At 46.7% G+C, this 12749-nt stretch overlaps 1 protein-coding gene across 6 annotated transcripts in view; it reads right to left on the minus strand.

Annotated features, from left to right (window-relative positions):
- The window catches only part of kank1a (KN motif and ankyrin repeat domains 1a), a 51115-nt gene that overhangs the window by 1403 nt on the left and 36963 nt on the right, over positions 1–12749 (minus strand). For all 6 annotated transcript variants that reach the window (XM_008419382.3, XM_081610948.1, XM_081610947.1 and 3 more), the window contains 8 exons: positions 8003–10591; positions 5604–5729; positions 4578–4686; positions 4044–4247; positions 2963–3050; positions 2273–2492; positions 867–1009; positions 343–543 (listed from right to left, as the gene is read on the minus strand). In XM_008419382.3, the coding sequence (XP_008417604.2) occupies positions 343–543; positions 867–1009; positions 2273–2492; positions 2963–3050; positions 4044–4247; positions 4578–4686; positions 5604–5729; positions 8003–10591 (3680 nt within the window). The remainder of the gene's footprint in view (positions 1–342; positions 544–866; positions 1010–2272; positions 2493–2962; positions 3051–4043; positions 4248–4577; positions 4687–5603; positions 5730–8002; positions 10592–12749) is intronic.

Here is a 12749-nt window from a genome sequence, read left to right on the forward strand (position 1 = left end):
GAACTTCTTTGAACAGATCTGGACGTTGATGTTAGCGTTAGCGCCTCTGCTGCTACTACATGTTTAGCATTCAGATGCTATTTTAGGCTTGAATAACTTTGCTAATATGCTAACTGCTTTTAGCACAACTTGAACATAATATTATTTTTGATCGCTTTTAGAAGCAGAAATTAACCCCAGTGATCCAAGAGAAGCAGTTTTATCGTCCGTCTCTGTTAGCCAATGTCACTGGTGCATCAGACTTACAGGCGTACCAGAAACACAATGCGAAGGTTCCGGGTCAGGACCTTTATGCGTTTTAATTCTCTGCAGGCTTTAGGCTCTGGGTGGAGTTTAACTCACGCCGTCGCTGAGCGTGGCGTCGCAGCCCGCCTGGCCCAGCAGCAGTTTGACGATCTCGACGTGGCCGTGTTCGCTGGCGCACATCAGCGCCGTGGAGCCCTCATCGTCCTGGACGTTGACGTCGGCTCCGTGGGCCAGCAGCGCCCGGACCATGTCCATCCTGCCGTGACTGACGGCGAGCATCAGCCCCGTCTGACCGGCCTGCAGGACGACAAACGGAGTTTTAAACCCCAACCTGCTGCTGCGTCATTAACAAATGTTTCTAGAGGTCATCAAAGGTCAACCAACCCTCCTATATTTACAAAATCAAACTAGGCTACGGAGATTTAGCTACACAAACCAGTGCAAACTTAAAAAAGGTCACCTTTGGTGACCTCTGGAAACTTTTCTGATCTTAATTATCACGGCACACCCAAACGTTTGTGCTGCACAAACGTTTGACACTAACTTTGTTTAATCTGAATAAGGTGTTTAGGTTGGGGGAGATCCTGATTTCTCAAAGGTCGTGACCTCCAGTGACCCACCTGACTGGCGCGGGCGTTCACGTCTCCCTTACTGAAGAGCTCCTCCACAATGGACATGTCCTTCGCCGTTTCCACGGCAGCCAGAGCAGCGAGCATGATGGGAGTGTAGCCGGCCTTGTTCTGCTGGTTCACGTTGCACATGTCTGAAACGCACACACACACACACACACACACACACACACACACACACACACACACACACACACACACACACACACACACAGAGTCTGAACAGTCATGTCACATTTTATCCGACTTTCACATTATTGATGTGAAACATGCGTATTGATTCTGCACCAGCAGAAACCAGACGCCGTAAATCAGGAAGTAAACAAAGACTGAAAATTATGACAATTATGAAATGAATCCAGTGAAGCATCACCTCACAATCTCGCCTCCTGGTTCTGACTTCTGTGCACAAGATGCAGTCAAAGCTCCAATAAACATGATTTCTACAAGTTCTGCTTTTTAAAAAATGTATTTACTTCCTTCATAAAATTAAAAAAAAAAAACTAATTGTTTTTCAATAAAAAGTTTTGCCGCCAGGAAATTTTTTTATCAGCAATGGAAACTCTTTTTTCGCATCACACGAGTCCCATGATCAGCAACTGGATGTTGCTACTGGCAGAAACCACGAAGAAGAAGATGATTTATCACGTGAATAAACTTATTTTCATTACTGTATTTTTCGCACTATAAGGCGCACCTTCAATGAACGGCCTATTTTAAAACTTTTTCATATATAAGGCGCAAAGAATAGACGCTACAGTTTGGGTTGCCAATTTGTTCTGTACTCTATTATTACACATCCACATCTGTAAAGAAATGGTCCCCAAGTGCTTTATATAGTAGCTGCCCCGGTCACTGTTTCACTCAAGGTGTTGGTGTTGTGATATTGTGCCCAACTGCTTTCTGGGTAACAAACCAACCGACACGCTGCTGCCGCTGCAGTCTCTGTCTCTCTTTCCCCGCCCCCTGGCTTTAAAAGTATTATCAAACTTTATTAACAAACCAGCGTTCTGACAACTATCCCAGCATGCACCGCGCACTTCTTCTTCTACGGGGGAAAATGAAGTCTGCGGCTGCTTACCGTAGCTGCTAGACCTGTTGTGGCTCAATATTGGTCCATATTTAAGGCGCACCGGGTTATAAGGCGCACTGTCGGCTTTTGAGGAAACTGAAGGTTTTTAGGTGCCTTATAGTGCAGAAAATACGGTAAGTTTCTTATTTAATGGAAACATCACAATTTGAAAATTGTGTTCCATCGACATTCGTGGAATATTGACAACGTTTTACACACATTTGTGATGGAAACGCAGCTAATGGTCGTTTCTGAATGTCTTTATAGACTGAAGGTGTTTATAAAGTCTCACGTCTGCTAAGGAGCGAATCGTCTCAGCTCTCACCTGCGTCCAGCAGCTTCTTCACCACCTGGAAGTTGGAATGAGAAACGCTGTAGTGCAGCGCCGTGTTGCCGTTGCCGTCGGCCATGTTGACGACGTGGCGCAGCACGTCCATAGAGACGGCCTCGAAGGCGCGCAGGTAGTCCTCCACCATCGGCGCCAGCGCCGCCTTCTGGCTGGACGCGCGGAACCACTCGTGCTGCACCGTGTTGAGGCTGGCTCTCTGTGGAGGAGGACGGGTTACTGACCCGGTTCCATCTCAAGCTGACAGGTCAATCTATTTTATATGGACCTATTGCAGTGAGGCGCTGTGCGCACCAGAACCCACCCCCATGTCCCTGCTGGAGGGTAAAAAGCTGCTAGCTGATGACTAGCATTGGTTTTAGCTGTGATCAATATATTGCGCTAAATGTACGCATGATGCATAAAAGAAAAAGCGACACAGAGCTTTACTGCTAATTGTCAACTCTACGACAACAACAAGGTTGAGAAAAAGTTTTAATTAAATAAAGATAAGGAAGGAGAGGAAAGTAGGTCAGTTATGCTAGTTGTGCTAGCTTGACTTTGACAAACTTAACATGCAGATGTGCTGTGGAACTTTATCAAGTTTTTAACACAACATTCACTTTATTCTTGTGGATAAATAATTGAAAACCTGATAAAAAACTGATGGTAGAACTGAAAGTTTCTCACCAGATCTTTGCTGCTCACTGCCTTCGAGTCGCTCAGGTGAGTTTTGAGAACGTCGCACGCTGCCAGCATCTTCTCACTCAGCTCATACCTGCAAAACACAAGAAAACGGTTCATCAACACCTGCATGGTTTATGTGTTTAGATCCTACTTTCTAAATTATGGCAGATCAAAACCTGAAGGCAGATTATTTCAGCAACATATTACAGTTTGACTTTGTTAATCAGAAAAAACTGAGCAGTTTTCCATGTTGACGTCTGATCAGTTTTTTATGCTAACTTCATCAGCTGCTTGACCTTTAGGAATCTATAATCACAATCCAACGTCACTGAAGTCAATAAATCTTCAGCAGAAATTAAAGTAAACAAGTTTATGAAAGAGAGCAAGTTAATAAATCCAGCAAGAAAACAAAAATCACAGTGAGAAAAAAAAAATCACTGAAATATTGAAAACTGGTCGAGATGCACCAGAATTTTTCAGGACTAAAACATCCATCCATTTTCTAACACCCTTGTCCCTCAGTGGGGTCAGGAGGTGCTGCTGCCTCTCCAGCTAACGTACCGGGCGAGAGGCGGGGTCACCTGGTCAGGTCGCCAGTCTGTCACAGGGCAACACAGAGACACACAACCATGCACACACACACTCACACCTAGGGGCAATTTGGAGAGACCAATTAACCTGACAGTCATGTTTTTGGACTGTGGGAGGAAACCGGAGTACCAGGAGAAAACCCATCATGCACAGGGAGAACATGGAGACTCCATGCAGAAAGACCGGGGCCGGGAATCGAACCCAGAACCTTCTTGCTGCAAGGCAACAGCTCTACCAACTGCACCACTGTGCAGCCCAGGACTAAAACATTTAACCAAAAACCCAACAGAAAATTTAATGACGAAATGATCCCCGTTTATGTGCCAAAGCATTTCAGCCTCACAGTGGATCAGGTTTCCTGTTGGTTGATGCGTTTATAGACTTTGTGACTTTTTAGTTTCAATTAAATTAAACAGGAAAAGACATTAGTTTGTGTATGTGATCAGAAATAATTGATCAAACTGTTTTGATCAGATTCGTCTCAGTGACAGACCTCTCTCTCTTCTCGTTCTCTGAACCTTCCTCTTCGTCCTTCATATCCTCATCCTCGGCTCCCTCGTTCTGGAACTCCTCCCCGATTCTCCTTCCTCCCACTTCCTGGTACTCTTCCTCCTTCTCTTCGTCCCCCTCCTCTTCCTCAGACCCAGAAGAGCTGCTGTCCTCAGAGCTGGACTCGTCACTAGATGTAGTTTCATATCTGGACCACAAGGGGGCGAAAAAGGATCAGATTTTATCACCTGGATGTGAGTTTAAGAGAAAAGAGGATCAAAAACGCAGAGGTGGGCAGATTACACAAACTGCATCTAAGAGAGAGAGAGCACTCCAACATGTTTCACTCACGTAAAAGGACAAAGTATCCGTCCAAGAAATTCCTCAAGCCAAAAAGTTAAGAGTAGAAATACTTCATAAAACTTAAGATGAATAAAAATACTCCTAAAAGTAATTTTTTTCTAGAAAGTTACTCCAGTAAAGGTAACTAGTTACTCTCCAACTCTATCAAACAGGAACGGCTGAACGTTTCGCTCACCCTCCGTTGACGCCAACAAACTGCAGGTTCTTCTTGGTGCCGTTGGCGTCGGGGCGGCCATCTTTCTTCTTCATGATGGATTTCAGGGTGTTCTGACTTCCTGGCTGACCTGCAGCGAGGAAAACACAATCGTTTAGACCGGGACAGAACATACACGTCATTTTAAAACTAAAATTACACAAAATGACTCAACAATTAATCAAGCATGAACTCTTCTAATTAAGTAAATAATCAGTTTATTTATTTATTGTAGGAATCGAGTTGTAGAATCCAAACTTCAAATCGTTTTTGTTGTTAAATAAAAGTTTGATCATTAATCTGAGCTCAACTGAAGAAAACTGGAAGCATCTGAGTGGCGATACGAAGATCTGAGAAAAACCAAAAATACAGAGAGAAACGGAGAGACAGAGAAAGAGATGGAGATGAAGAGAGAAAAAGATGAGAGAAAGATGGAGAGAGAGAGAAAGAGAGAGAGAGGAGATAATCTCTTGTGTTTTTCCTCTTTTCTGCTGACAGGGATCAACAGAGGCTGCAAGTGTGGAGCATCAAGTTACAACATGAACCAAGAGAGTGTGTGTGTGTGTGTGTGTGTGTGCGCGCGCGCGCGTCATTGGACTCGTTTGCCGTGTTTTGACAGGTGTAAGTGTGAGCAGGTGATGTTTGTTCTTCCTCATCTTTTGTCTGCTGTTTATCTTCAGATTACAGTGAGGTGAGATTAGATTACAGCAGTTCTAATCTGAGCCTCCAGGAACAAAAACTATCTGACCAATAAAACACACACACACACACACACACACACACACACACACACACACACACACACACACACACACCAGCTGGTGGAGAAGCTGCATGACGACCTGAGGGAGAAGATTCCCTGCTCTGATTGGCTGATTATCAGATTTAAATGGATCAGGTTTAGCCTCAAACCTCCAGAGGGCGCCGTTAATAACCATTAATTAATAGATACATTTATTTATTTATGGAGGGATGGATGGGTGGGTGGACGGACAGACGGTTCTGTACCGTGCAGCGCCGTAGACATCTGCAGGTCCATGCGGCTCTTCTGCTCCGCGGCGCTGATCTGCTGCGGTGAGTTTTCAGGACGCTCTGCAGCCTCAGCGTCTGGTAGCGGCAGCATCAGGCTGCGGTCTGACGACAGACGGAAACTTTAAAAACTGATCCAGGCTAACGATGAAAACATCTTGTTTTTGTTTTTTAATCGCTCAGATGTTGCAGCTGAACACAGAGGAAGATTAAAAACAGAATCACATACAAAACAAATATAAACAGCATTTAATCGCCTGACAAAACTAGCTCAATAATTTCCATTTGATGATTTATTGTTTCTCTTTTCTACCAAATTCTGGATGATTTTTATAATAAAAAAACATCCAGAAAAAACTAAATAAAACTGATTGCATTTTATTATTTAATGCAGTTGTTAAGAAACAGCAGCAGTTAATAAAACGGTTGGAATTACAGCTTTTTTACTCCAGAGCTGTTAAATCTGGTGAACTTATTTCCTTCGGAGGGAACGGGTCAGTCACTCAGAGCTCCACAGAAACTGCAGAACCCGGTCAGGAGGAGTGGTCGTTACGTAACGCACAGAGAGCCATGAACCAGCATCAATAGGGAGGTGTTAGCCAAGGCGGGGCGGCCCACAGGAAAAAAAAAACACAAAACAAACAGGAGAGCGATTGGTGCGGCTGCGGCGCCGCCGGCCGCCTGCAGCAGTGAGCTCAGCGCTGGGTCCGGTCCAAAACCCCGCTGCATTTTTTTTAGGGTCAGGGATAACTTTGGTCTGTCTGATCCAATCAGGATTATCTTTAGGCCTCGTCTGAACACGACCAGAACACTTCATGTCATGAAGCTCCTCGCTGCGCAAACATTCACATTGGGAAGATTATTATTCTGGAGAGGAAAGGTCTGCAAGCCAAATATGGAGGAGAGGAAAAAACCCAAACAAGTCGGCCGAGCGGGATCACATCGCGTCGTTAACAGGTTCTTCAGCTGGCGGTAGAGAGAGCGCCTTCATACAGAGACTTTACGGGCCAGGAAACGTTCACACAGCAGCCGAATGAAACCCAAATCAGATCATTTTCCACAAACGTGACTCAAATCGAGGCCCGTCACTTTCGCTGGATTATAAATTCTCCCAGAAGTTATTGCAATAAACAGTAAAATTGTTGATTAGAGACCATTTTGAAGTAAAATAATGCAGAAAATCCTGCTAAGCCTGGCGGTAGAGGCCTCTGTTACCCCTTCACCAGTTACCCCACCGGGTTTCTGGCTTCTGAAAATAATGTTAAAAGTTGACAACAAAAGAAATAACAGCAGTGGATTCAATAAAATGAGTCTTTCTGCAGTCATCTTTTTGAATAGATAATTATCTACCAAGATTACTGATGTTTTATTATATATAAATGTAGCTCTTTGCTATACTGGTGTGGAAAAAATAAAATAAAATAAAACAGCCTGAGCCAGACTTATAACACTGGGGGAAACCCTGATAACGGTAATGACATAACAATAAAAATGCAGAAACTCATTCTCAAAGATCAATAAACTTTAAAGTCTAATGAACGTTTAACTCTGGAACTGGAAGATATTTTAAATATCCAAAATAAACTGAATTGTTCAAAAGCGGCCATTTTGAGAAACGCTGCAAACACTGGACCCAGAATGAAGTAGTTCGCACTACATGCCTCTTTTGCCTGTTTTCCCTGTCTAAGCTAGATGGTTTAGATTTAGTTACCAGACTCATAATAGAGTTTAATTATTGTTGTTTCAGTTGTTTTGGTCATTTATTTTGGATATTTCAAATGTTTTCCTATTCCAGAGTTAAATGTTCTGAAGAAATTTAAAAAAGGTTTATCTTTGAGGGGGTGGACTTGCATTAATGTCGCCGTTATTAATTAGTTTATTATTAGTTCAAAATGGTGATATTTTTACTTATTGCAGTTTTTTCTGCGACGAAATATCATCCAGCAAAATTTGTTATGGTGACAGGAAAGAAATCCCAATAAAACACAGATATTTGAGGTTCTAATGAACGTTACACAAATCACTGTGGTAGAAAATATTCAGCCACATTTATTTATTTATGTATAACTTTAATATGAAGCATATTTATTTATTTCTGCATTTATGGAACTAAAACACTGATAGGAAAGAATCCTGTCAGCCTGTAAATGTTTTATTGTTCTGAGATATATTTAGAGCTTCACCAGGCCTGTTAAGTCACATTTTGTGTGTGTGTGTGTGTGTGTGTGTGTGTGTTTTCAGTTGTCTGCCCTTGAAACTATGCCTTAATTGCCTGGTATGACTGTCAGCCAATCATAAGCCGAGCCACATGTTGCCCTCGGAGGGAGAGGAATGCTGTGTTTGGAAACTGAAGTCAGGAGAATGTGAAACATCCTCACCTCTGCAGGAATCCGAGTGCAGCGCCAGGATGTTCTCCGCGCTGCCGTACTTCATCACCGTGTTGATGGATGACAGCGTGCTGACCAGCTGGCTGCTGATGGACCCGAACTGGGACTGTGGCTGGCCGAACGCGTCCGCCAGCTCGCTGTAGTTCTCCGCCAGCAGCATCTGCTGCTCCTGCAGCAGCTTCTGCACCCTCTCTATGTAGTGGTCCAGTCCGACGCCACCTGGTGGCGGCGCTGCAGCGGCGGCTTCGGTCTTCTCCTCTTTGCTTGGGGCTGAGTCGGGAGGCTGAGAAGGACCACATGCGATGTTTCTGGTTTTTAACCCAATCAGGAAATTGTCGTGGATGCTAACCGGGCCGACTCCACACTCTTTGGTTCTGGTCGGGTTTGGTTTGCTGGGAAGCGACCCGACGTCGCTGGTGGTTCCAACAGCGACGGACCGCGTCTTTGCCGTCGTCGGGGCGTCTTTGACAAGCCCCTCCCCAGCAGCCACGGTCCTCGTCTCGGGCGGCGCCGTGTTGGTCTGCTTGTCGCAGCTGCTCCGCTCCATGTCCGTGGACGAGTCCGTCACCTCGGCCGTTCTCGTGTTTGTGGACCTGCTCTCGTATTCTGTGTCGGTACCAGTCTGCTGTGACGCCGAATCGGGAGCAGCCATAACGGCAGAGTCCATCGTACCGACAACATCCGGGTCGGTTCCTCGCGACACAAACGTCTTCACAGGAGTGACGTTGACGTCCACCGAGCAATCCCCGCAGCCGACTGATCTGGACTGCTTGATCGGCTCCACTGCGGTTCTGCAGAAGCCCGGTCCGTCCAATGACTCCTCAGTGTTTACTCCCGCTTCAGAAATACTCGGCTCCATGCCAACCTGCTGGTGCCTCGTCTCCACCCGTCTCCCCACGCATTGGTCGCTCACCTCCACCCGTTGATGCACCACCCACTGGTCCATCGGGAGGTCGGGTCCGGTGGCAGTGCTGTGCGCGCTGGGCTGGCAGGACACTCCCACCGTCTGGGTCTGCAGGCTGAACTCCAGATGCTCGCCCACTCCCTGGCTGCGCATCTGGACTTTGGCTTCCACCGAGGCGTTGTACGTCTCCGGCCTCACCATCAGCCCCTTGTCGGCCTTCTTCTTGCTCGACCCTCCGGCGGCTTGGAGCTCCAGTTTGAGCTTCCCCATCTCCATCTCATGGGTGGTTTCTTTGAGCTGGACCTCCAGGCGGTAGATCTTCTCCTTCAGAGCTTCGATGGTTTGCTGTTGAAGCTCGATCTCCTTGTCTGCTTCACTGGTCACGCCCAGCATGGCCTCCGTCACAACAACTCCGGCGCTCCGCGTCTCCAGCCGCTCCGTCACCACCCCCACATCCCGGAGACGACTGTCTTTTTGTGGTTTGCTTAGCGAACCCGAAAGATTGTTCATGTTTTCTTCTGTAACTACACCGATTGACTTCTGGAGGACTCGTTTTTGCAGGTTTTGCGGCTGAACTTCAGCAACGTTATTCTCCTTGGTCGTCTTCTCCAGAGCCTGGACCTCAGCAGCAAGTCGCCTGAACTCCTCCAGCCGCTGGGCGCTCTGCTCCTGCGCCTCGGGCTCGATGATGCGCAGCTCCGTCTCCTTCTGGATGGATCCGGAGTTCTCCATTTGGTCAGCACTGCCCACACTGTAGGAACGCTTGCGGAAGCCACCGAGACCTTGGGTTTTACTCTGAGCGGCCAGCTGTCGTTTCTCCTCCTGCAGGACGGCGATCTTCACCTGCAGGATAGGAATGGATTTCACCTGCTCCTCCAGCTCTTTTAGCCTCTTGAGGGCCACGACCATCTGCTCTCGGATCTGCTGCAGGTGCAACGGGCTGACGTTGGTCACCGGCGTGGCGACGCCTGAGCTCATGGGGCTGTGGCGGATGGAGCTGCCTCTGGACTGCGAGTGGTAGGGGTTATACTCCCCATTAGAAAGGCCGTTGATGGGTAGAGGCTGGTGGGTGCTGGGGGAGATCTGGCTCGTCGCGACTGAACTCGAGTAAGACGACAGGGAGCTGCTGGAGCCCATTCCACCAAAGCTGGCGAGGCGACGGCGGGGAATCAGAGGCTCGTTGTGCGCTTGGACGAGCAGACGCTCCTGCTCGAGACGACGGCGGGTCTCCATGAGCGTCTTTTCCACTTGGGGGTTGTGACGAGGAGCAAACCTGGGGGAGGGCGGCGGGAGAAGCTGCTTCTGCTCAGCCAGGGAGGACTGACCCAAAGGGACGTCACCGGTCGCCCTGGGGAGCGTGGGGGTCAACGCAGCGGCGTCCGGGTGCCGTGAGGTGAAAAAGACCGGAGACTGCTTGCCGTCGCTGTTGGAGGAGGACAGGGAGTCCGTGGAGGTCCATTCAGGCCGCGCGCCGCCCCCCGCAGTGCTGCCCCGAGGCGTTGCCAGAGGTCTGGCGGCTTTGGGTTTCCTCTGGATGCTCAGCTTCTTAATGGTGTTGCCCCTCTCGATGTCGTCGACATATTTGAGGAAATCCAGGTCTAACTGGTAACCGTATGGAGTTTCCACGTAGTAGGAGTCCTTCTCATCTCCGGCGCCCGGGCATGTTTGTGCTCTTTCTGGAAGAGATGACAGGGACACGTTTCAGATTTTCTCAAAATCATTTAAAGAAAGCTCAACTTTAACATTTTAGCAGCAGAAAAAGTTAGTTTTGCTAACCCTAAAACGCCAATAAACAATAGTTCCACCGATGTTAAAATTTTACACCAACACAACATTTAGCTGACGCTAACGCTAAAGCACCACATCAACATGGTATTTAGCTGAAGCTAATGCTAAGGCGCTAACTTCAACTCAAATTTTATCTGCACCTGAAGACAACAAAACTTGAGGACCAATTTAATTTTGATATTATAATTTACGTTCTATAATTCCCTCAGACATTGATTATTATCTTGTTGTCTGTGTTTTATTTTATTTAATACTTGAATAATTCTCATCAGTCGATAAAATTTCAGCTGTTGAACTTTATCCAACTGAAAGTTTACAAATCAGCCAAGTAAATTAGAGATTTGGAAATTTATCCAGAAAAACTTAATCTGAGGGAAGCAAAGTGCGCTAAACGTTTTCAAAGCTGAAAATGAGACGTTTCTACAGCCAGACGTTTCCGCCGCCAGACGTTTCCGCCGCCAGACGTTTCCGCCGCCAGACGTTTCCGCCGCCAGACGTTTCTACAGCCAGACGTTTCTACAGCCAGACGTTTCTACAGCCAGACGTTTCTACAGCCAGACGTTTCTACAGCCAGACGTTTCTACAGCCAGACGTTTCCGCAGCCAGACGTTTCCGCAGCCAGACGTTTCCGCAGCCAGACGTTTCCGCCGCCAGACGTTTCCGCCGCCAGACGTTTCCGCAGCCAGACGTTTCCGCAGCCAGACGTTTCCACAGCCAGACGTTTCCGCCGCCAGACGTTTCCGCAGCCAGACGTTTCCACAGCCAGACGTTTCTACAGCCAGACGTTTCCGCCGCCAGACGTTTCCGCCGCCAGACTTCATTTCCCACCACTAGGGAAACTTTTTGAACTTACTTTGACATTTAACAAGTCATTTCAAAATATTCTTTAAATTTAATGCAAGAAAAAAATACTGTTCTCCAATTCAAAAACACTTCATTAATCCCCAAGTTAAATATTATTATTTATTTTACAATCTTCTGAGTTGTAGATGCTGATGGTGTCCTGTAGATGTCTGTATTACAGCATAACTGATGAAGCCTCTGACTGAAGACATTCTGTTATATTACAGTCCTGATTTTAAGAAGAATCCATCTTTACATATTAATATTTTTATGGAAAGTTCCAGAGTAATCCTCAGAATAAATAATATACCAATAAATACCATCCACCAGACGGGTCAGTCAGAGTTAACTTGGTTTAAATAAGGGAACTAATCTGCCATAATTTATGTAAACTCCTAAAATATCACCCTAAACTAACTTTTAAAGGAAATTTGACCACTTTTGTGGTGATTTACCTTCATAATTCAACAGTACATGGTATGAAATTACTCATGAGAGCAACAACAGCAGCAAACATGTAAATATTTTCACAATGTTCTGAAGCACCCTGACACAAGTAGAGAGCTGCGATTGTAAAAACTGTATCTGGCCAACAACAATCACCATAAACTGCCTGCAAGTACAAACACGTCTCCATCTGTGCTGCGAACGCATCGGGATCAGTCTGCTGAAACTCGGCTCAGAACTATGCAGGTCTGACGGAGAAAACCCAACAGGTAGCGCAGCTCAGCAGCTTGTTTACAGTCAACATGTTCTGGTCCAAAATCCATCCCACCGTCAACATTTCAGCTCATCCAGGCAGGACGACCAGCGCCGAGCGCAAACAGCGAAGACGGATCAATCAGAGCAAAGTTCAAGCTCCAACACGGCCAGCTTTCCGGGCCGCTGCCTTCAACACGACTAAGTACGGCGTCTTGTTCTTGGTATGCCTGGAACTCTCACCAACTAAAGAAAACACAGGCTGGAAGTAAACAGCCCCGCTCTTCCTCCCAGTGCTCCCAGTCCGCCCAGCTTCTGACGTCCCATTCGGCTGAAACAGAGGATTATGGGGGTTTAATCCCGCTGCTACGGCTTCACTCACCTCAGACCGACAACGCGCTCGCTATTCTTCTGGTTCAGTCAGCAGACAGAGCCCAGAGCAGGCCGCTTCCCTTCTCATTCTTCTCTCCACAAGAGGAGGAAAATAAGTTGGAGTGAAGTCAG

The sequence above is a fragment of the Poecilia reticulata genome, chromosome 9 (assembly GCF_904066995.2).
Source record: "Poecilia reticulata chromosome 9, P_reticulata-male-v2, whole genome shotgun sequence".
In the NCBI taxonomy this organism is placed as follows: domain Eukaryota; kingdom Metazoa; phylum Chordata; class Actinopteri; order Cyprinodontiformes; family Poeciliidae; genus Poecilia; species Poecilia reticulata.